Consider the following 24,951-nt stretch of genomic DNA (forward strand, 5'->3'; position numbering starts at 1 on the left):
AGCGAGGTGTCTCTCTCTACACTGAGCGAGGTGTCTCTCCTCACACTGAGCGAGGTGTCTCTCTCTACACCGAGCGAGGTGTCTCTCTCTACACCGAGCGAGGTGTCTCTCCTCACACTGAGCGAGGTGTCTCTCTCTACACTGAGCGAGGTGTCTCTCTCTACACTGAGCGAGGTGTCTCTCTCTACACTGAGCGAGGTGTCTCTCTCTACACTGAGCGAGGTGTCTCTCCTCACACTGAGCGAGGTGTCTCTCCTCACACTGAGCGAGGTGTCTCTCCTCACACTGAGCGAGGTGTCTCTCTCTACACTGAGCAAGGGGTCTCTCCTCACACTGAGCGAGGTGTCTCTCTCTACACTGAGGGAGGTGTCTCTGCACAGTGAGAAAGGTGTCTCTCTCTACACTGAGCGAGCTGTCTCTCCTCACACTGAGCGAGATGTCTCTCTCTACACTGAGGGAGGTGTCTCTGCACAGTGATAAAGGTGTCTCTCTCTACACTGAGCAAGCTGTCTCCTTCTACACTGAGCAAGCTGTCTCTGTACACTGAGGAAGGTGTCTCTCCTCACGCTGAGCTAGGTGTCTCTCTCTACAGAGGAAGGTGTCTCTCCTCCTCACACTGAGCGAGGTGTCTCTCCTCATACTGAGCGAGGTGTCTATCTCTGCACTGAGGAAGCTGTCTCTCCTCACACTGAGCGAGGTGTCTCTCTCTGCACTGAGGAAGGTGTCTCTCTCTGCACTGAGGAAGGTGTCTCTCTCTACACTGAGCGAGGTGTCTCTCCTCACACTGAGCGAGGTGCAAGGTGTCTCTCTCTGCACTGAGGAAGGTGTCTCTCTCTACACTGAGCGAGGCGTCTCTCCTCACACTGAGCAAGGTGTCTCTCTGCACTGAGCGAGGTGTCTATCTGCACTGAGCGAGGTGTCTATCTGCACTGAGCGAGGTGTCCCTCCTCACACTGAGCGAGGTGTCTCTCTCTACACTGAGCGGGTTGTCTCTCCTCACACTGAGGGAGATGTCTATCTCTGCACTGAGGAAGGTGTCTCTCTCTACACTGAGCGAGGTGTCTCTCCTCACACTGAGCGAGGTGTCTCTCCTCACACTGAGTGAGGTGTCTCTCCTCACACTGAGCGAGGTGTCTCTCCTCACACTGAGGGAGGTGTCTGCACAGTGAGAACGGTGTCTCTCTCTACAATGAGCGAGCTGTCTCTCCTCACACTGAGCGAGATGTCTCTCTCTACACTGAGGGAGGTGTCTGCACAGTGAGAAAGGTGTCTCTCTCTACACTGAGCGAGCTGTCTCTCCTCACACTGAGCGAGATGTCTCTCTCTACACTGAGGGAGGTGTCTGCACAGTGAGAAAGGTGTCTCTCTCTACACTGAGCAAGCTGTCTCCTTCTACACTGAGCAAGCTGTCTCTGTACACTGAGGAAGGTGTCTCTCCTCACGCTGAGCGAGGTGTCTCTCTCTACAGAGGAAGGTGTCTCTCCTCACACCGAGCGAGGTGTCTCTCCTCATACTGAGCGAGGCGTCTCTCTCTGCACTGAGGAAGGTGTCTCTCCTCACACTGAGCGAGGTGTCTCTCCTCATACTGAGCGAGGTGTCTATCTCTGCACTGAGGAAGGTGTCTCTCCTCACACTGAGCGAGGTGCCTCTCTCTACACTGAGCGAGGTGTCTCTTGTCTCTCTCTGCACTGAGGAAGGTGTCTCTCTCTACACTGAGCGAGGTGTCTCTCCTCACACTGAGCGAGGTGTCTCTCCTCACACTGAGCGAGGTGTCTCTCCTCACACTGAGCGAGGTGTCTCTCTGCACTGAGCGAGGTGTCCCTCCTCACACTGAGCGAGGTGTCTCTCCTCACACTGAGCGAGGTGTCTCTCCTCACACTGAGCGAGGTGTCTCTCCTCACACTGAGCGAGGAGTCTCTCCTCACACTGAGCGATGAGGTGTCTCTCTCTACACTGAGGGAGGTGTCTGCACAGTGAGAAAGGTGTCTCTCTCTACACTGAGCGAGCTGTCTCTCCTCACACTGAGCGAGATGTCTCTCTCTACACTGAGGGAGGTGTCTGCACAGTGAGAAAGGTGTCTCTCTCTACACTGAGCAAGCTGTCTCCTACACTGAGCAAGCTGTCTCTGTACACTGAGGAAGGTGTCTCTCCTCACGCTGAGCGAGGTGTCTCTCTCTACAGAGGAAGGTGTCTCTCCTCACACCGAGCGAGGTGTCTCTCCTCATACTGAGCGAGGCGTCTCTCTCTGCACTGAGGAAGGTGTCTCTCCTCACACTGAGCGAGGTGTCTCTCCTCATACTGAGCGAGGTGTCTATCTCTGCACTGAGGAAGGTGTCTCTCCTCACACTGAGCGAGGTGCCTCTCTCTACACTGAGCGAGGTGTCTCTTGTCTCTCTCTGCACTGAGGAAGGTGTCTCTCTCTACACTGAGCGAGGTGTCTCTCCTCACACTGAGCGAGGTGTCTCTCCTCACACTGAGCGAGGTGTCTCTCCTCACACTGAGCGAGGTGTCTATCTGCACTGAGCGAGGTGTCTATCTGCACTGAGCGAGGTGTCCCTCCTCACACTGAGCGAGGTGTCTCTCCTCACACTGAGCGAGGTGTCTCTCCTCACACTGAGCGAGGTGTCTCTCCTCACACTGAGCGATGAGGTGTCTCTCTCTACACTGAGGGAGGTGTCTGCATAGTGAGACACCTCACTATGCACAGTGTCTCTCTGCACAGTGATAAAGGTGTCTCTCTCTACACTGAGCAAGCTGTCTCCTACACTGAGCAAGCTGTCTCTGTACACTGAGGAAGGTGTCTCTGTACACTGAGGAAGGTGTCTCTCCTGACGCTGAGCGAGGTGTCTCTCTCTACAGAGGAAGGTGTCTCTCCTCACACTGAGCGAGGTGCCTCTCTCTACACTGAGCGAGGTGTCTCTCCTCACACTGAGCGAGGTGTCTCTCCTCACACTGAGCGAGGTGTCTCTCTGCACTGAGCGAGGTGTCTCTCTCTACACTGAGCGAGGTCCCTCACACTGAGGGAGGTGTCTCTCCTCACACTGTGGGAGATGTCTCTCTCTACACTGAGCGAGGTGTCTCTCCTCATACTGAGCGAGGCGTCTCTCTCTGCACTGAGGAAGGTGTCTCTCCTCACACTGAGCGAGGTGTCTCTCCTCATACTGAGCGAGGTGTCTATCTCTGCACTGAGCGATGAGGTGTCCCTCTCTACACTGAGGGAGGTGTCTCTGCACAGTGAGAAAGGTGTCTCTCTCTACACTGAGCGAGGTGTCTCTCCTCACACTGAGCGAGATGTGTCTCTCTACACTGAGCGAGGTGTCTCTCTCTGCACTGAGAAAGGTGTCTCTCTCTGCACTGAGCGAGGTGTCTCTCTCTGCACTGAGCGAGGTGTCTCTCCTCACACTGAGCAAGATGTCTCTCTCTACACTGAGCGAGGTGCCTCTCCTCACACTGAGCGAGGTGTCTCTCCTCACACTGAGCGAGGTGTCTCTCCTCACACTGAGCGAGGTGTCTCTCCTCACACTGAGCAAGGCTCTCTCCCCTCACACTGAGCAAGGTTGTCTCTCTTCACAGTCAGAACGGTGTCTCTCCTCACGGTGAGCAAGGTCGTCTCTCCTAACAGGGAAAGGTTGTCTCTCCTCACACTGAGCGATGAGGTGTCCCTCTCTACATTGAGGGAGGTGTCTCTGCACAGTGAGAAAGGTGTCTCTCTCTACACTGAGCGAGGTGTCTCTCCTCACACTGAGCGAGATGTCTCTCTCTACACTGAGCGAGATGTCTCTCTCTACACTGAGCGAGGTGTCTCTCTCTACACTGAGAAAGGTGTCTCTCTCTACACTGAGCGGGGTGTCTCTCCTCACACTGAGCGAGATGTCTCTCTCTACACTGAGCGAGGTGTCTCTCCTCACACTGAGCGAGGTGTCTCTCTCTGCACTGAGAAAGGTGTCTCTCTCTGCACTGAGAAAGGTGTCTCTCTCTGCACTGAGCGAGGTGTCTCTCTCTGCACTGAGCGAGGTGTCTCTCTCTGCACTGAGCGAGGTGTCTCTCCTCACACTGAGCGAGATGTCTCTCTCTACACTGAGCGAGGTGTCTCTCTCTACACTGAGCGAGGTGTCTCTCCTCACACTGAGCAAGGCTCTCTCCCCTCACACTGAGCAAGGTTGTCTCTCTTCACAGTCAGAACGGTGTCTCTCCTCACGGTGAGCAAGGCCGTCTCTCCTAACAGGGCAAGGTTGTCTCTCGTCACACTGAGCGAGGTGTCTCTCTCTACACTGAGCGATGAGGTGTCCCTCTGTACACTGAGGGAGGTGTCTCTGCACAGCGAGAAAGGTGTCTCTCTCAACACTGAGCGAGGTGTCTCTCTCTACACTGAGCGAGATGTCTCTCTCTACACTGAGCGAGGTGTCTGTCCTCACACTGAGCAAGGCTCTCTCCCCTCACACTGAGCAAGGTTGTCTCTCTTCACAGTCAGAACGGTGTCTCTCCTCACGGTGAGCAAGGCCGTCTCTCCTAACAGGGCAAGGTTGTCTCTCCTCACAAGGAGCACAGTTGTCTCTCCTTACACTGTGCAAGGGTGTCTCTCCTCACACTGAGAGAGGGCGTCTCCCCCTGCACTCAGCAAGGGTGCCGCATATACCGGTGCCAAATACCGGTACCTACAATTTGTTGTGAAGTTTTAGATAATATTTCTTCATATTTTTCAGGGCAGAACACCAGATTCTATATCAGGTATGTGTTTTTCTATCTTCTACAGATGCTTTCCCGCCTTTTTAAAGGTTCGTTTCTCCGCCTGGTGCGCCCAGCACGACTGAAGTGCTTCTGAAGTGAGCTGTGCTGCAAATGCACCTAAAGTGCACGGAGCAAGGGTTGTGTCAGGGAACTGTGTTCACATACACACACCTTGAGGTTGTCGGTACAGCCTGCTGACCGCAGCTGCCTGCACAGCCGGGCCGTGCACGGGGCAGCTCGTGGCCACCGGAAGCCACGGAGCGGTGCTTGGTGTCAGGGATAGGTGCTATACACCTGTACACACGTGCATGGGTAATGACTCACTCACTGCCTTCGAATCACTGTTAGAGGACTGGGGTGTTGCTCGCCCCTCGACAGACAGTGAGGGGCGCATAATGACTGCCACTGACCTGCTCCAACACTGCCCGCACTCTCCCTAGCCGTACAACAGTCTCCGCTCAGTGGCTGGAATGTTCTAATAGCCTTATAGCGCTTCTGTCTTGGGTTATATCAGTTAAGGACCTTCAACCCCATTACAGCCCTCGCCAGAGAGCTATAATGCTTAATTATCACGCTGTATGCGATGCTGAGATTGGCTCCTCCAATCAGGTGCTTAGAATGCTGGCATCAACCACTGTTCTTTGCCTACAGTATATGATCAGTGAGAGTGTGAAGCAGGGACACAGAACAGACAGGCACAGCTGGCCTGTCCCCCGCCTGTGTTTTGTGGGATAGGGTGACTGGCGGGAACAGTGGCATTAACAGCTGATAACTGCCCTTCTCCCCCTTATGTATCATCAGCGTGGGCCAATAACTGCAGCCTAGGCAATTAACAGTAGCTAAGATCCTCTTCCAAGAGAGTTAATCACTGTTAATGCTCTGAGCAGTGGGCAATGAGGCTTAAATATCAGCTTCTGGAATGCAAAGGCCATAATGACTTAATGACTTAAATTAGACAGTGCTGACCTTTTATATTCTTGCAGCCTGCAGGGGGAGCCACTGATGGCAGCCGCTGATGAGTGTTACCAGGCATATTGCCTGGATGCTGTCATCAGCTAAGTGCCAATTGCCCCTAGCCCTCATAAGGCACCTTTGCACCTGTCCCATAACTGTGGGGTTGACAATTTCAACTTAGCAGAGGACTCTTGCCATTCATTTTAGGGGGTCTCACAGTGGGTGTTACATGCAGTTGTGGGTCTTGGCGTAGAAAGTGAATGAGCACACACAACACACACCGAAACATCAGAACACGCTGCACTTTCTGCCCTAAAGCATTCCTTTACCTTGCAAGCTGTAAACCCAGGCCAGTGGTTTTACACAATAACATGCACTGCACGAAAAGAGGAGATCCTGCCCATCTGTGGGTATCTTGGGCAGGAGCTGCCGATCGCTGCCCATCAGATGTTTCTGTCCCGGCTTCCTTTTCAGGACAGCCATGTGTAACTGGGCAGCGGTGACTCATAGAAACCTCAAGTATACAGGACACCAGCAGAAAACACCCGCATATGGCCCGAAGAAGAAAGATCTGCCAGAGCTGTGGATATACACTTTGTGAGTATGTAGTTATCGTTGTATCACAAGAAACAGCAGCTTTTACAGCACATGATATTTGGAAAATTAAAGAGGACCTTCTGCTCAACACGACTGGTCAGTATAGAAAGGCCCACAATGCAAAATCCTCTATTGCAATCCATATACTTGTTCCAATGTAACTTCAGTCCCTTTGTCCAACTATAACAGTTGTTCGGCCTTGGAAACCGCCATCTTCTTCTTTGCTACTCTCTGACACGTTTCAGGCGGAAGACAGGTTTGCGTTACTTCCTTTCTTCATGCACCGTTATCCTTGCATGAGTGCTCCACGTAAGGAAACAAAGTAACATGCAGCTCTTTTCCACCTGGAATGTGTCAAATAATAGAAAGAAGACAGGAAGAACGCCAAGCGTAAAAATTTAGCTGGTGATATTTGAAAAAGGGACAAACGTTACATTGGAAAAATACGATGACTGGATGATTCTAGTATTTTGTGCTGTTGGCCATTCCAGGTCCAAAAAACAGGTGTTTGATGGAACTTCTGATTAAACATTGGTTTATTAGAAGATCCTACAAGAAGACCTAGGCTCACCGGGCTACTGTGTCTACTTGACGCCTTGATCACTGGATCTAACCCGTTAGTCCACTCCATCTTCATCCTCACGAGATGGAAAAAACGCCTACCAGAGAGCCGCTAAACAATAAACATCTGCATCTGTCATTCAGGCCTAGGGCAATGGTTCTTGACCTTTTGACTTCTTTGGTCCAACAATGAATCATTACTGGATCCCAGAGACCCCCACTGAATCATCATTGGAATCTGAGAATCCCTGCTGAGGCATTACCGGAAGCGGGGGACCCCAGCCTAAGCATTTTTGATGATATGGAATGCAAAACAATACACAAAAATACAGAAGCCAAGTATTCATCAAACAAATTCATAAATGATGAAATATTTCATTTAATTTACAAACAACTCTAAAAAAAAATCTGTATTTTCATGCGAAAGTTAGAGCTTTTCTGAATTTAATTTAGGCCACTCATCGCCGTCCCTCCTATATTCTGTTTGGTGCGCTAGCACTGCGTCCACATATCAATCTGAAGATATTGACTTAATTATTAGCCTCACATTTTTAATTCCTTTACATTTACAGAACAATTTAAAATGTTTAACTTCAAAATTTGATTCTTCATTTATATGCACTTTATTAAGCTAATAAAATTATTTAATTTTCTAAGTAGTCGTGAACCCCCAGAGTAGGCTTCATGGACCCCCATGGGTCCGTGGGCCACAGGCTCTGAGTCACCGACCTAGCGACCTCCTGGGAAGTGAACACGTGCTCTTCAAGTGCACCTGTTACGCTTAGTTCAGTGTTATTATCCCTCCCATGGCGAAAATCTACGCAAGACGGAGAACTCGATACATCTCCTGTCCAGATCAACTCTTCTGCTATTTACAGGCCCCTGCTGGGTGCCCGCGATAGTCACTCCACACCCTCATGAGCACAGACACATCTGGATGTCCTGGTTATAACTTGAAGAAAGAGAAAGTGATGAGCTGCACATACAGAAGAGAAAGAGCAAAATGGACAGATATACGCTAACACCCGTGGCAAATGTGAACATCCTCTACTTGTCAGATTTACTTCTTCATTATCGTCTGCCGACAGTATGGATGGTTGACGTAAGCAGCAAACGCAAGAGGGCAACAACAGAGTGCAAGAAAAGGGACTGGAGATGAAGATACCACAACATGTTGTGTTTTTAGAACACACCTTGGTTTGGTGCGCATAGGGGAGATGGGATTGGACTCAACAAAATCAAAATATAATCCAAGAATATAGAAGATGATGGTGATTGATGGGGCTGTAGATGTGGACAAGAGCACAGTAACGCCAAACAAGAGGGAGACTAAAGAATATTAGAACACTGGAATGTTGACAGCTCCATTGGAAACAGTGCTCTGGGCTTCTACTGGCCGGTCAAACCCGGAGCTCCAACATTCCGATGTTTTTCACGCGGCAACAGCTGCGAACAAAGGCCTCAAGGAGCCCAGGGATTTTCAGTGTTTTATTTATTAGAACATTCTGCCCTCTAGTGGCAGAATGTTCTAATAGCCTTACAGCCCTTCGTAGCTGGGCTATACCGGCCATTAAAGGCCCACTCTCTGGTTAAAGGCCCTTTCCTTGGCTCAGGCATTAACGCTGGAGCAGGCTTTTCATGGCCAGAGTAGCCCGCTACCTCGGGCTATAAGGCTATATTAGAACACTGGAATGTTGACATCTCCAATGAAAAAAATGGCGTGCCCCGAGCTTGTAATGGCTGGTAGAAGTCCGGAGCGCCAACATTCCAATGTTTTTGTTCACAGATCTTGCTGATCTTTAAATCTCCTTGGGCTCCGTGAGGCCTCTACTTTATTTATCAGAACATTCTGCCCTATAGTGTCGGAATGTTCTAACAGCCTTATATCCCGCCGTGGCTGGGCTATACCAGCATTAAAGCCCTGCTCCCTTGTTAAAGGCCCTTGCCTTCGGCTCGGGTCTTTAATGGCCAGTATAGCCCTCTTCGGCGGTCTCTAAGGCTATATGCAACGCCCTCACAACATCAACTAAATCACCACACACTTTGAAGTGGCTGCTACAAGTTTACTACAGCAACACAAAAGAACATTAGTAGAGAGTTTAAAGGTATGCATTATTAATGTCTACAAGGTCACTACCCTCTCCTCCCGACATCTATTCAAGAGTAACTTTGTTTTAACTTCTGACCGAGGCCCACAAATCTATCTAGCCCCCTACACTTCACACAAACAGTAGTGCTTAAAAACATTCGGTTTTCGGTTGCACTTTACTGAAAACACCATTGCAGCGTCATCTACGGAAACTGTCTAAAATGCCACAACATACCGAGAAATACCACAGTCAGGTCTGAAATAACATTTGCGAGCTCAGCTCAAACACCCATTAAGAAAGTCAGCTAAAATATATGGACACGCTTTTTGAGACTTTACCAAAACAGAATGAACTAATGCTTCGGCTAGGCAATGTTTGCCATTTAACATTTAAAAAACAAACATAAAAACGAACACACATGAGCCAGGAAGTCAAAGAGAGATGGCATCACGTTTAAATTAAGACTCAGATCTGGTGCCCCCAACTGGGCAGATATCTAGCTGCGTTTCCTTCGGATTCTTCTTCAGTCACTCACCCCACCACCCTGTGCCCAGACAAACTCTACCCTACATTTTACACTCTGGGATTCCAGCGGGCCCTCTCCTAACCTGTGAATTTCCTTCACCGGAGCAACGGCTTATACAATTTGAGACAAAGAACTATTTCGACTTTTGAAACAATGAAAACACTTTTCCAGTTTTAGAAATGGAATGTTATGACTTCCACTGAAAAACAAGCATTTGCAATGCAACAGGTCTCGCGTTTGCTTGAGCTAGAGCAATTAGCATTGTAAACTCCTAACCAGACGTTTCTTGCCACATAAATTTAAAATGAAAATAAAACAGTTTCACATAACTAACTGGACTTTTCTTGCCATATAAACGGAAAAGTGGAGCTGACGGCCGCCATCAGTGCAAAGCAGACACACAAAGGGGAATAAAAGTTCACTCGTAGTGAAACCTATTGGCAAAAGTGCAACTATCTACGTAACCGGCAAAAGTGCAACTATCTACGTAACCGGCAAAAGTGCAATTAACTATGTAACAGGGTCGATGTCATGCAAAGCGCTCGACTTCTGCCCAGCGAGATCACGCTGCGAAAAAAGAGAAAAAATAGTCCAGAAACCAGAGGAAAACGTGGACCCTTGTATGTTTTCAGTACGTGGTCGCTGCGCTCGAGGAGGGCTAAACACCGGAAAAGGCATGACGTATGCATGCCTTTCACCAATGAAAGCAAGCAGATTTTAAAAGGCAAGCCCACGAACTAATGAAAGAGACTGTTGTGATATGGGCGTGGTTTGAAGCCCAAAGAAAGATTACAACACGGGACAGAGCGCTTTGCGCTCGCCCCTAAAAACGAGTCTTCCTAACATTAACTAAGACTAATTATTGTTTCAAAAAACGAAATATGCAACTACACAACAATTTCATATGAAACTATTCCCTCAATTTTTGAAAACTGAACTTCGCCCACGATCTGCAGAACTTGTTTTGTGTGGTACTCTAGACTGAACGTGACGGTGCAATTAAATCAATAATAAAAATATGAAAAACAATATAAACTACATACAGGAAACTTGTAATTACTCTGAATTATTCATTATACATTTTTGTATTTTCTATTTCTCTTCTGATCTCGGATCAGTAAAGGATATTTGCATACACACAATCTGTTGAAGTCAGAGCCACTCCTGTTTGAAGCCCCATCTGAATTTACAAATTTCTTTAATAATGTACTTCTTCACACGTTTCAGTGTTCATATCTCAGTACCACAGGCCTGCTGCAGGCACCAACACGAGCTTCAGGGAGCGCTTATCCTAGGATTTACTAGATAGTTGAACGCGTGCAAATACAAATTCTGATTGCAAAATTGTAATGTGAAAACCACTGCCAGTTAAAGAGCATGTAAAGATCACCTTGACCCCAGGGTAGGTCGCTCCCCCGTCCTCACAGCGCCACCAGACCTGTGTGCTTTCTCCCTTTTGCTGTCTGCCCGCTTGGTTTTGCCTGTGTGTGCCCTTTGCTGTCTGCTTGTTGTGATCGCGCTCCCCTCTCTCCGTGTACCCCGAGTGTGTGCCCTTTGCTGTCTGCCTGCTTGGTTTTGCCTGTGTGTGCCCCTCGCTGCCTGCTTGTCGTGATCGCGCTCCCCTTCTCTCCGTGTACCCCGAGTGCCTGCCTTCGCCGAGTGTCCCCGCCGTCCCCCCCGTCCTTCCGCCGCTTTTCTCCTCGTTTTCCGCGTTTTTCCCCCCGTTTTTCGTACCTTTTTCGGTACTTTTTCGTTTATAGGCCTCCTCGCCATTCTCGAGGCTTTCCCGCCGTTGCTTTTCCCGCTTTTTCACCTACCCGCCCACCTCCCGCCTCCCAGCTAACCCCGCCTCCCCGGCTACCCCTTAAATGGGGGCCGCTGCGAGGCCGTGGTAGCGACCCTTGACCCCAGGGTAGGTCGCTCCCCCGTCCTCACAGCGCCACCAGACCTGTGTGCCTTCTCCCTTTTGCTGTCTGCCCGCTTGGTTTTGCCTGTGTGTGCCCTTTGCTGTCTGCTTGTTGTGATCGCGCTCCCCCCTCTCCGTGTACCCCGAGTGTGTGCCCTTTGCTGTCTGCCTGCTTGGTTTTGCCTGTGTGTGCCCCTCGCTGCCTGCTTGTCGTAATCGCGCTCCCCTTCTCTCCGTGTACCCCGAGTGCCTGCCTTCGCCGAGTGTCCCCGCCGTCCCCCCTGTCCTTCCACTGCTTTTCTCCTCGTTTTCCGTGTTTTTTTCCCCGTTTTTCGTACCTTTTTCTGTACTTTTTCGTTTATAGGCCTCCTCGCCATTCTCGAGGCTTTCCCGCTGTTGCTTTTCCCGCTTTTTCACCTACCCGCCCACCTCCCGCCTCCCAGCTAACCCCGCCTCCCCGGCTACCCCTTAAATGGCGGCCGCTGCGAGGCCACGCAGCGGACACGCGCAGCGGGCGCGCCTAAGGCAAGCCCGTCTGCGCCCGTCCGCGCCTGGACCGCGCCCAGCGCCCAACCCCCTGGTCCCCGCGCCTCCCGCCTGACCTACGACTCCGCCACGCTCACCAAACTCAACCCCGGCCGCACGCCGGGCTGCTACCGCGCCACCCCGAAACGGACCCACGGATCCTTCACCTGCAACAACTGCCGCTTCACCTGCCTTCGGGCCCACTCCGCTCCCGCCAAGAACAACTCCCCCGGAAGCAATCTCCACTGCATCCTGGTCAACACCCGATCCATCCACAGGCATGCCATCGAACTGTGGAACTTCATCAACTCAACAAACCCGGACATCGCCTTCCTCACCGAGACCTGGATGAACCCCTCCTCGGCACCCGACATCGCCATAGCCATCCCCGACGGCTTCAAAATCATCCGGAAAGACCGCACCAACCGCATCGGAGGAGGCATCGCCATCGCACACAAAAACTCCATCCGCATCTCGACCCACACCGACGACTCACTCCCCGACGCCGAACATCTCCACGATCCACAGCGACCCCAAGACCACCCTCAGAGGCACCCTCATGTACAGACCACCAGGACCTCGCGCCAAGTTCAGCGAAGACATCGCAGACTTTGTCAACCCTCACGCACTCTCGTCCACCGACTACATCCTCCTAGGAGACCTCAACTTTCACCTGGAGAACCTCACCGACAAAAACACCACCGCCCTACTGGACAACCTCGCCAACCTGGGACTGTAACAGCTAGTCAACACACCCACCCACCACGCCGGACACACGCTCGACCCCATCTTCTCCTCCAGCAAACACATCACCGTCAGCCACGCCACCGAACTCACCTGGTCGGACCACAGCTGTGTCCACTTCAGCTTCAAGAAAACCACCGTGCTTCACCACACCCAGCAACCACCTAAAGAAGACACTGGAATCGTATCACCACTGAACAGCTCGCATCAACCCTCTCCCAGAACCAACCCACCAGCACCACCGACCCAAACGAAGCCGCCAACAACCTCACAAGCTGGATCTCCGACTGCGCCAACCTCCTGGCCCCCCTGAAGACTCAAGCTAACACCAACAACCACAAGAAAAACTCCTGGTTCACCCCGACCTCAAGAACTCCAAGAAAGAATGCCGCGCCCGCGAGAAGGCGTGGCGCCTCAACCAGACCGAAGAGAACATGTCAGCTCTCAAGGACGCCACCCGCCAACACCACCAACACCTCCGCGCCGCACGAAAAACAGCCTACCGGAACAGACATGACAACAACGCCCACAACAGCAAGGAACTATTTGGCATCGTCAAAGAGCTCTCCAACCCGGACGCAGAAAACAACCCCATTCCCCCCTCACAGGACCTCTGCGACTCCCTCGCAACCTTCTTCCACCACAAGATCATCGACATATACAACAGCTTCCCGACCGCCAACGCAAACCCCCACCCGGAACCCGCCACCGACATCACCACCATCCTCACCTGGAGCCCTACCACCACCAAGGAGACCACCCGCGTCATGAACTCGATCCACTCCGGATCCCCATCAGACCCCTGCCCGCACCACATCTACAACAAGGCCGACAACATCATCGCACCGCACCTCCGAGACGTCATCAACGCCTCCCTCACCGCCGCCACCTTCCCGGAGAGCTGGAAACACGCAGAGCTCAACGTCCTCCTAAAGAAACCTACAGCAGACCCCACCGACCTCAAAAACTTCCGGCCCATCTCTCTCCTACCGTTCCCCGCCAAAGTGATTGAGAAAATCGTCAACACTCAACTCACCACTGCCCTGGAAACCAACGACTCCCTCGACCCCACACAGTTCGGTTTCAGGGCCAACCACAGCACCGAAACCGCCCTCATCGCAGCCACGGACGACATCCGAGCCCTGACCGACAAGGGAGAAACCGTGGCCCTCATACTCCTGGACCTCTCTGCAGCCTTCGACACGGTCTGCCACCGCACCCTGATACGCCGCCTCAGCAACGCCGGCATCAGAGGCAAGGCCCTGGAATGGATCGTCTCCTTCCTCTCCGGAAGGACTCAGAGAGTCCGCCTGCCCCCCTTCAGATCCACAGCCACGGAGATCATCCGCGGCGTACCCCAAGGATCCTCCCTCAGCCCCACTCTCTTCAACGTCTACATGACCCCCCTGGTGAACATCGCACGCAAACACGGACTCGACCTCATATCCTACGCCGACGACACCCAGCTCATCTTATCCCTCACAAACAACCCCACCTCAGCTAGGACCAGACTACACGAAGGAATGAAGAAAGTAGCAAACTGGATGACAGACAGCCGGCTGAAACTGAACACAGATAAGACGGAGGTCCTCATCCTCGGCCCTACTCCCGCCGCATGGGACGACTCCTGGTGGCCCCCCGCCCTAGGCAGCACTCCCCAACCCACCGACCACGCACGCAACCTCGGCTTCATCCTGGACTCATCCCTCTCCATGACCAGACAGGTCAACTCGGTGACCTCGGCATGCTTCAACACCCTCCGCATGCTCCGCAAGATCTTCCGCTGGATCCCCACCGACACCAGGAAGACCGTCACCCACGCCCTCGTCACCAGCCGCCTGGACTACGGGAACACCCTATACGCCGGCATCACCACCAAGCTGCAGAGGAAACTACAACGGATCCAGAACGCTGCCGCACGACTCATCCTGGACATACCCCGCCACCACCACATTTCCGGACACCTGAAGAGACTTCATTGGCTCCCAGTCAACAAGAGGATCACCTTCCGACTCCTCACCCACGCACACAAAGCCCTCCACGACCTCGGACCCAAAATCATCAACAACCGCGTCTCCTTCTACACCCCTCCGCGCACTCTACGCTCTACCGGACAGGCCCTGGCAGCCGTACCCCGCATCCGCAAAGCCACCGCCGGAGGAAGATCCTTCTCTTTCCTAGCAGCAAAAACCTGGAACTCTCTGCCCAGCCACCTTCGCGCCATACCTGACCACCTCTCCTTCAGCGCCTTGAGACCCTTTATGGGTGAGTAGCGCGCTTTATAAATGCGATTGATTGATTGATTGACCGTACCGCTAAATTCACAGAGCAAAGGAGGAGTATCCTGTGCACGTATGTAGAGGAGCATCATGAAAGGGTCATCTATGACCTATGTTATTATTTTGGTAACTGAGAAAAACTCAAAGCCCCTCATACACAAGATCTAGAATAATTTCACAGCTCCTCTAGCAGGCTCCAATTCTGCAACCAAACACTTAGGACCTGAAAAATTTACAACATTCACTGAATGCTTCTGTCTAGTCATGTTACGCTACATGAGTAAATTTTTACATTCCTGGTAAATTACATATGGGGTGATCACTCAAGTCCTTTTCTAGGGGCTGAGTAAAGATCTATGTTTTTTGTAAAATACATACTGGTTGGCCTCACAAATACTTCTCCGGGGATTTACTACATCTCGACAATGACTGCCACTCACATCTGGGTTGATCTCACGCGCTTTCCTAGGAAGAGTGTAAATCTCTACAGTCCTTGTTTACAGCTCCACCTGAGAAGTAACTGCCTGCCAGATCTGTAGTCCCACTCCTACAACCTAAACAGCTCTCATGACTCACTTTACATTCCCACCAGCCCTGCTTTCAGACATGGATATGTCTCTGTGTCGTATACAAATCACATGTGGGTTAACAAAGCCGTCATTCTCTACATTCAGTGGAGGGATGCTCACGGCCTCTTCTACCAGTCATTCTCATCTGGGGTACTACTCGGTGATGGAACCACTGGGTTCGCGCGGCTAGAGTAACTCTTTGATCATCTTATATTGTAATAATTAAATTGTCTTGATACATAAACACCCAGTAAAGCTACCAAACTATATTAAACTTTCTCTACCAGGGTTGACATGGCGTGGGCAGACTTCCCTCGGTTTATGTCACCTTTTCGTCAGTATCACTATAATGGACAATAAACTTCGACTGTGATACACAGGTGTGAGTAATGTTCTTTGTAGATTTCCATGGACAGATCCCAGAAATCCTCTTGCACACCAATGATCACTTTTGGAGGAACCAGATATTCTACTAGAACTCTCCGGAAAGTATACAACTGAGCCTGATTTTTACATTTTACTCGCCCAGCATCCAATCACCCACACACATTTGTAGATTGTAAAGGTCTTCTGAGCCACACAGTGACCCGGACCTTGATGGACTGTCAATCCGTTTGGCTTTGCAAAGAACTATGTGATGATATTAGTGGGACATGTTTAATATCATATTGCAAGCAAGCCTTGATCGCATTAGTTTGTCATATTAAGCAACATATTGCAAAGCTTCAATCGCTGTCGTCAGTTTGACATGTTCGCGTTCTTTTGTCATGTTAAACAAAAACACACTGACGCACTATTCTAGTTACGTAGTTACCCTGATCCTACGCCTTGCATGTAGTGTACTGTAGAAGTTGTGTTGTGTAGCAATAATCAAGTTTGCTACTTAATGTATCTACAAAACTGTCTGGATTGTTTGCATTGTTTTCTGAGAGCATTCCAAGACTCAACACAACACCTTAGAAAGAACGTTTCACATACATCGACTGCAGCACAGATGTACTATATAGTCGGCCAGGGCAGTACTCTCAACAGCGCATCCGACACCCCACACTACCACAGACAGGCACACAGCTCAGGGATGCAAGATACTGACTGTCAATGAAGTCCCAGCACCATCACCAGGCACGAAAACACCAAGTCAGACCTTTACGAGTACATACAGAAATGTATTAACTTCAAAGAACACCTCAGACAAAGCTTCTTGTGTTTGATGAGCACAAAACATGGCACCTAAGACATACGGCAGGTAGGGCACTTCAGTCACAAAGACACAACCATTCCTCGCAGATCCAACAGAACATCTTACTTAGATGAAACCACAAACTCACATGCACAACGTGCCTTGTTGGCTAATTGCCTTCCTACCAAAACAGACATTATAAGCTGGGCAATGGATAATGATTCACCCTTATGGAGTTAAATAATTAGCAAATGTACACGTACACAACTTGCCCATTATCAAGTACACTACAAAGTTCCCTAGCATGACTGGACACAGCTGAACCATCCCAGTGAAACAATATGAACTATTACTAAACACTGTACAGAACAGACTGATCTGCAACGATCAACTTCAATGATCACTCCCACCCACTCCCACGGTTCAGAACCGTGTGGACATGGAAGCCAGACCTCATAAGCCCTAGCGAGCCACAAAATTGGCACAAATGGCCAAACAAACGCTGGTACCTTAGCAGTTAGACAGAATGGAATAGGGCATGAGACTAGCTAGGAAGCAACAGAGACTGTACAAAGTCGAAGGGCTAGGGCGTCAAGGCTCTGAGCAAAAGGCTGGCAGGTGGCGGAGAAGGGGCGGGGAAGGAGTGCTCTGCCCGGTTTGGCTGCAGGCGCACGAAGCGAGAGAACCCATGACTGCAGTCACACACACTACATCCTGCCTTGACATCCTTTCACAAACGTCAAAGGGATGCCCTTGTGCATTCACGTCAATATCCACAGGAGCGCCGGCTCTGCATATGAAGTTAAGTAGTCGGGTCTCCAGATTGTAAATATGGAATATTTTCCTAAATCACGAGTACGCTGGCTATCAAAAAGAAGCCCTACCAGAATCTAGTTTATTTAAATCAAGCCAGGTTTAGTCTTTCGATGGAAGATGTTGCCATCCATTGCGGCAATGAACTTCAGAGTATACAATTTGAACAAGGTCCAGGAAGGACAAAAGAATACCACTGATAAACAGGACCACCGGGAACAAGAAATGAGGCAGGAGTATCTGTATCACTCTCAGAATCGCCACCAACAATAGGCAGACAATCAGGACGGTGCGCTCCCTATGTGAAATATTAAAGGGAAGAGACCATGACACTATTGGCGATAGCAAACTCCCCTCAAGACAATAACCGTCCAAACAGAATGAAATCTTTAACTACCCAATCCAACTGCTAAACTCCTGAAGAGAAAGTACATGCAAATGTCAACAATCAATGGCACATCATCAATCCTCAAGTCCACTGGAGACCCACAATCTATTCCAGAACCTCTCTTCAACCTATCTACATGGAGCATCATTCTTGAAGTCTACCCCAAATGGCAAACAATCCTGAAGTCTACCCTTGATGCAACATCTACCCTGAGAGTTCTACTGCAGACCCATCATTAATCATTCTAGACCAAACATCAGTTCCTACAGCAGCCATCCGGAGATTAATACCATGGTTTATTTTATAACCCAAGGCAACATCATCGAACAAAGAACCATTCTAGAATACCTACTGTTGGTGATGCTTAGTGGTGCAGGACTGTGTAAATAGAATGTTTTTTTCTATACATGTCATCAATCATGAGGTCTGTCCTGCTTCTATAATAAATTCTGAAATTTATCCTAGACCCTTCATCAGTTCTTAAGCCAATCCAGATCCACTGTGCATCATGGAGTTTGTCCTGGTTCTCTCAACGATCCTGAACTTTGGCCTAGACTCAACTTTATATCTAGAGGACCATCACGGCACATTCAGCAGAGAAAATGAGGAACAGATGCTCATAGAGTTGAGTCTATGAAATCAAAGCAGAATTTAAATCAAACCAAAGTGAAGGTAGATCAGGCTGAAATATCTTAAATGCAAATTGGAAATTGGTTACAGAGAAAATTGCGATAAGCCTTTCCACTGGGTCTGTGAGAGATGGCCAGATGAAACTCTTCATGCCATTTATTTGGATTTTGATTTCATTTACTTCTTGTAATGCATGGGCATCATCCCAAGGAATGTTGAGCACTTTACATATGATGTGTGAGAAGAGAACAATGGTGGACCACCTGCTCCCTAGATCCACAAAAGAGTCCAAGGACTACACTACACCTCCTCGGAATTGTTATGTTATGTTATAATTGCTTATATAGCGCCTAAACTGCCCAGAGGCCTCGTAGCGCTTATACTGCAACAACGGATTTGTCACTGTTTATATTCGTATAGGGATTAAGTTTTAAATAACCAGGTTTTCAAGTCCTTCCTAAAAGAAATCTCTTGTGAGTTTGATCTGATATTAAGAGGAAGGTTATTCCAAAGTAGAGCACCTTGATATGACAAAGATCTTCCTCCCCATCTTGCTTTCTTCACTGTTGGAACTATGACCAGCATAGCTGAGGAGGATCAGAGCAGCCTGGCTGGGATGTAGACAGATGCCAGAGTTTTGAGCATTTCAGGACCATGATCGAATATGGTTCTATGAATATGGCATAGGGCCTTGAACTGAATCCTTTTATCCACTGGGAGCCAATGTAGGGACGAAATTCCGGCCCGTATGGAATGTTGCTTAGGAGTATTTAAAAGCAAACGTGCAGCTGCGTTTTGTACCCTCTGTAATCTTCGTATCACATATCTTGGTGATCCAACAAACAGGGCATTGCCATAGTCAATCCGAGAACCTATCAGAGCCTGAATAACCAATCTTCTGGCAAGAAAAGGTAGTATTGTTAAAACCTTCATCAGAGTCCTAAGCAGAGCAAAGGAGGTTCCTGCTATTCCATTGGCGTGTTGGGACATTGAGAGTTGGGGGTCCAGCCATACCCCAAGGCTTTTAATAAGACATTTAGGGGGTGGGAGGGTGGGCACTCCTATTAATAAGCTAGGATTGATTAAGGAAGTTTTTTGCCCAAAAAACATAACCTCAGTTTTTTCATCATTGAGCTTCAATTTACTTCCTGACATCCATGCAGCAACTGCTTTCAGACAGGGACCTAGTGCCGTCCCCATATCCGGATAAGTATTGGAGCGGGAAACGATCAGTTGAGTATCGTCTGCATAGGACACCAGGTTCAGTCCAAATGGCTCAACGATCTCTGCTAATGGCCGCATGTAGATGTTAAAGAGTAGCGGACTCAGAGCAGACCCCTGTGGGACACCACAGCTACTGAAGGTGCGCCTAGAAGTACACGATCTATCCAGTACCTGAAAGGACCTTCCATGTATGAACGAGAGAATCCATTCTAATGCGTGTCCAGAGATTCCACATCCTTGCAATCTATCTTTAAGGATATCTAGATCAACCGTATCGAATGCCGCACTCAGATCTAGGAGGATGATAGCGGTTTCAATTCCTTTATCCATCCTCTTTTTTGCTTCTTCTGTGATCGCAATCAGTGCGGTTTCAGTCCCATGCCGAGGCCTAAAACCCATCTGGGTGGGGTGTAAAAGCTTTTTCTCTTCCAGAAGAGTAGATAGCTGAGTATGTACATGCTTCTCTGCAAGTTTAGCCATTATAGGTAGCAATGAAATCGGTCCCTAGATCCACAAAAGAGTCCAAGGACTACACTACACCTCCTCGGAATTGTACCAATAATCCTCTCCTGCACTCAGGATAAAAACCTTGAAATCAGTCTGAATTTTGGGTACAATAGTCTTTAACCTGGTTTTAGATTGCATGTGTGGCGATACTGACTAAAACCAAAACTCCAATCCTCCAAGATTTAAGACTCTTAAATGTCTTGGAGTAGGTGAGAAATGAGAAATTAATTCTAAGCAATGGATACAGACCTATTTAATTGTGTTATTGTAACTATTTAACTAGCACGGAATTACTGTTTTCTTTTTGAAATTACCTATTTAATTATAATGTTGCAAGAAATACAGTTGTGCGAGCCAGGAGTACTCTGAAACGCCTCGAATGTTCACTTGTCAGGAGGACCCAGGATGGTGGTTGCAGAAGTGGGTTTATGTTTCTGGACCTGCATCCTCCGTACACTCACCTTTTCTCTTCCAGGTGTTTTTCTCTTCCTTGTTACTGTCGCTCGCGCTGCTTCTGCTGCCTCCGCTGCTGTTTTCTGAGCTCTGGGAGTCAGACTGGCCGTCGCTGCTTTCTTCGGAGTCTTCAGACAGCTCCTTTACCCACTCGCCGACATCTTTCTGCAGGAGGAGCGGCAAACAATGGATTTAAAGATAAATAGTAGTGAAAACTCAAACACTGACTGGAAGTATCAGTCTAACCAATATCTCATTAGTTATCTATGTTTGTGACTTCTAAAGTGCAAACCTAGCATCCAACCAGCGGAGAGTGGTATCTGTAAGTGTTACACAATGGAAGCTAGGAAGGGATACCGGATTAGGTAAGATGACATACACCAGGGTCAGAAGAAAAGAGGAAGGTTGGTTACACTAGGGGGAAAGGGAATGCAGGTTATCAGACTACAGGGCAGAGGGCGCACATGGCTATTGCAGGCGGTACTGGCACAGGTCATCAGTGAGGGATAGTCAGAGGGCGAGGATGAGAATGGAGGAAGAGGGGGATTCTAGCTTCTGATTCAGTAGCCAGGTGGTTACAACATAAACTATAAGTTCTGTGAGTAGGAGCAGGTGGAGTAAAAAGATTAGGCAGAAGATGGAGGAATTGTGGGCTTTTCATGTGGGACCACAGCACAGGAGGGCGGCAGCAGAGTACTGTGGGGTGGAGGAGACTATTGAGATGGTTCCTGGAACAAGGTAGTCCCAGTGCGATGAGGTGTTACAACGTGCTTGTACCGTCAGAAGGAAAGAGGTGGAACCTAAGTTGCAAAAGGGTTTCCATGCTCCGCTTCCGTCTGGTACATCTACTCTGGACCTTCTTCTTCACATTTGAAGATTAGCTCTGAAAGGAGTGCGGAGCAATTGGATGGTTGGTCCTGAATGTCACGTGCAACATTCTGTTTGATGGCACCACCTAGCCCATGATATTCTTAAAACACAAAACCTTACATAAGAGTATGCAAGTGCTGAGCAGATCCAGAAGAAAATGGCAAAACTGGTAGTCGTGTTTTTATACAAGTTGAGGCTGTTCCTGCAAAAGATCCTACTCGCCTTCTGTTGTGACACGTCTGTTTTTCCCACCATGTGAAAGTCCTACCACCTGTGCTAGCTCCTCTGTTTGAGTAGCAAATTCAGACATTCATCCTCTAAACCTCTTTGTGTGCTGTGGATATTACACCTGGAGTAAGACTGGTGAACATCCAACTGGGTAGCAGTCACACTACATGCAAGCTCTAAGGGCAACCAATGAAACCAGCCGAAGACTTCTGTCATGTGAATTCACTTTGGGGGCAATCTGGGGACCACCTGCAGCCAGGCCACAGCCACCTCCTTTCTCTCATGAAAACAGTAGAGATTATAATATGGGAGAAAGAAGGTTCAAGTACTTCATGTGCAGTACAGTAGAGTAAGGACATTTCCTTAGAAAATACATCCTCCCATCATGTTCTCTACGGTCTATAAGTGTTTATTATTTGCGTATCCATACAGTTGGGTGGCATTACTTGTTTTATAGCCCGATATATTACTAGACCCACATAAAGGCACTTGGGGGAGAGAACGGAGAATCACACCTAAGGTATCTACATGCCATTCCCCGCATCTTGTGCAGGACTCTCACCAATGTTGACAGATCTTCATATAACCTTACTGGGTAAATGGATACTGCTAATACTCTATTGCACAGAGAGTGTAACCTCCATCATACAACATATTTATTCAATTCCCACTTGTGTTTAAGAATCACCCACAACTCTAGAGCACTTACGCACTTCTACATCTCTTTAATGAAGGTCGTTCCCAGAGATAAAGGAAGGCAAGGGAAGAGGCGTAACAACTTCAATAATAACATTATTTAGCATTCAGCAAATAGTCCTGCTATGGACAGGGACAGCTGGATGTACAATGTGAAAAGAATTATACAGGGACAGTCTTGCCCGTGTTATGTTCAATGAGACATTCAAATAAGACATTCTAAGCATGATATACACTAACACCTAAACGTGGAGGCCTCCCATGCCATGGCCAACATAGGCTTTCTCACTGTAATCCATACATCTCAGAACCACATTCCCTCTGCCAGCAGCCCCAGCTCCCGAAGGAAACATGAAGGGTTTAACCCAAATGTTTTTTCAGGCTGATACGAGCCATTATCTCCAGCAACTTGAGGATTTTTCCTCTACCCAAAGAGATCTCCAGCGTATAACTATATGTGCACGTTACTTACCTTCGGTAATGCCCTTTTTAGTGGATAATCTATCCAACCGCAGAATCATCATCCTGTAATTAACCGCAGGCGCCAAACTGGGTCTGGAGATTTTTCATAGGATGGCTCCCACCTAACGCTCTGTGTTGTCTTCGTCACACCCCGGTACTGATATCGGGGCTTCACATAAGCACCACCTCTATGTGCTGATGTTAGTTTCTTTCTTGACTATGTCTGTGCCGTCAGACACTGAGCTTCATAAGTGATCTGATGTGACAGTATACAGATTTCTAAATTGGGACCTTTTAATAGATGGAAGAAAGAGTCTATTCCACAGAATGGGGAGGAGGGAGGACAGTGAGGAATCTGCGGTTAGATAGAGTGTTACCAAAGGCAAAAAACTTGGTTCTTCTGATGTGGAGGTGCATTTTCACCAGAGACCAGACTCCTTTGGTATCCACCTCTCCCAGATGACCTCCCCAACCCAATAGTAATGCATCCGTCACCACAGTCAGATCTGGGTGGGGTCGAGAGAGTGGGGTCTACCACTGGTGCAATTACAGTCGAGCAGCCACCATTGTAGGTCTTTTGCAATCTCCCCCGAAACCTGGAAATTAAAAAGATTCATCTGGTGCTCAGACCACAGACTTCAGATCCCGCTGCAGAGCCCCTGTGTGCCACCTGGCGTGGTTGACAAGCAGGTAACAGGAGGCCAAGAGGTCTCAGAGCTACTCTCACTGAGACTCAGGTCCAAGGCTGAACCACTTGGATAAAAGCCTGAATATTCCGGACGTGTTGAACCAGGTTGAGGGTTTGAAATGCACTTTATCTAGAATACCTTTGATGAACAAGAGCTTCTGTGAAGGAATTAGGTGTAACATCAGCACAAGAACTCCAAATACGTCAGGAGATTCCCCGTCATCAGGAAGTGGTCTATGACTCGCAGTTGCACGCCTGCTTTCAGCAGCCAGCTGCTGAGCTAGGGGAAAACTAACATCCCCAACCTCGAAATACGTGCAGCAGCCACCACCGTCACTTTCATGAAAACGCGAAAGGCCTCCGCCCTCCTTCTGCACTGGGAAATAATGGGAGTGACATCACGCCCCTATTTCTAATGCCGGAGCGCTCCCTGTGGCCCTTTTGCCCAAAATAGACTGGACTTTCTGTGCAAAATGAGCAAATGGTACTCCGATAGATGCTCTGGTGTAGGTGGAATGTGCAGCAGACTGGAGAGGAATGTTAGGGAATATCCTTGCTGGACTATCTGAAGCACCCATATGTCAGATGAGATGCTCGACCACCAGCGGAGGTAATGTCTTATCCTGCCTCCAACAGGATGGCTATGTGCCGCAGAGGGCAAACTAAAGTGGTTTGGGGGTGGTTGTGGAGGGGTGATGCAGTGGGCAGTGCACTGCCCTGAGGGCCTGAATGCTATTGGCCAGAACCCTTGACCCCGGCCTGAAAGGCCTGGGAGGGGGGGGAATCTTTTGCTGTACATTGGTCTTTGGGCCAAGCAACTTCCAATGCCTCGAAAGGGACAAAACTGTTGGGGATACTGTTGGTCAGGCACAGAAAGGTGGAGAGAGAGCGTGCTGTGGCCCTGCCTTCCTTGAAGCGCTCAAAGACTGAGTCTGCCTTACCTCTGGAGAGACAGAAGCCATCAAATTGCATGTCAATTAGATATGCTTGAATGTCACTTGAGAAGCATGTGCATTGCATCCAAATGTTGCGTTGAAGCACCTTGCTGGTACAGAACGCCCTGCTCAAGAAGTCAGTGGTGTCCAGTCCAGAGTGGATCACGTAGTTTGCTGCATCCTGACCATCTGGAATGATCTGCACAAGGTTGGCGGGGTATGCATCAGGTACTGTCCGCAAGATCTCACTGACCATATTCCATAAAGCATGTGATTATTGTCCCAGGAGGCAGCTGGCGTTTAAAGAAGGATGGGCTAGACTGGCAGAGGAAAATATCCTCTTCCCAAAAGCTTTTATGCGTTTTGATTCTCTGTCAAGATGTGTAGTAGGGAATGAG

General features: G+C 49.1%; 1 protein-coding gene across 1 annotated transcript in view; it reads right to left on the reverse strand.

The window, feature by feature from the left end:
* Positions 1–24,951, reverse strand: part of ASXL2 (ASXL transcriptional regulator 2) — a 328,414-nt gene that overhangs the window by 116,017 nt on the left and 187,446 nt on the right. The window contains exon 4 of the mRNA XM_069233648.1: positions 20,683–20,839. Within this exon, the coding sequence (XP_069089749.1) occupies positions 20,683–20,839 (157 nt within the window). The remainder of the gene's footprint in view (positions 1–20,682; positions 20,840–24,951) is intronic.

This window comes from Pleurodeles waltl, chromosome 5 (assembly GCF_031143425.1).
Source record: "Pleurodeles waltl isolate 20211129_DDA chromosome 5, aPleWal1.hap1.20221129, whole genome shotgun sequence".
NCBI lineage: Eukaryota > Metazoa > Chordata > Amphibia > Caudata > Salamandridae > Pleurodeles > Pleurodeles waltl.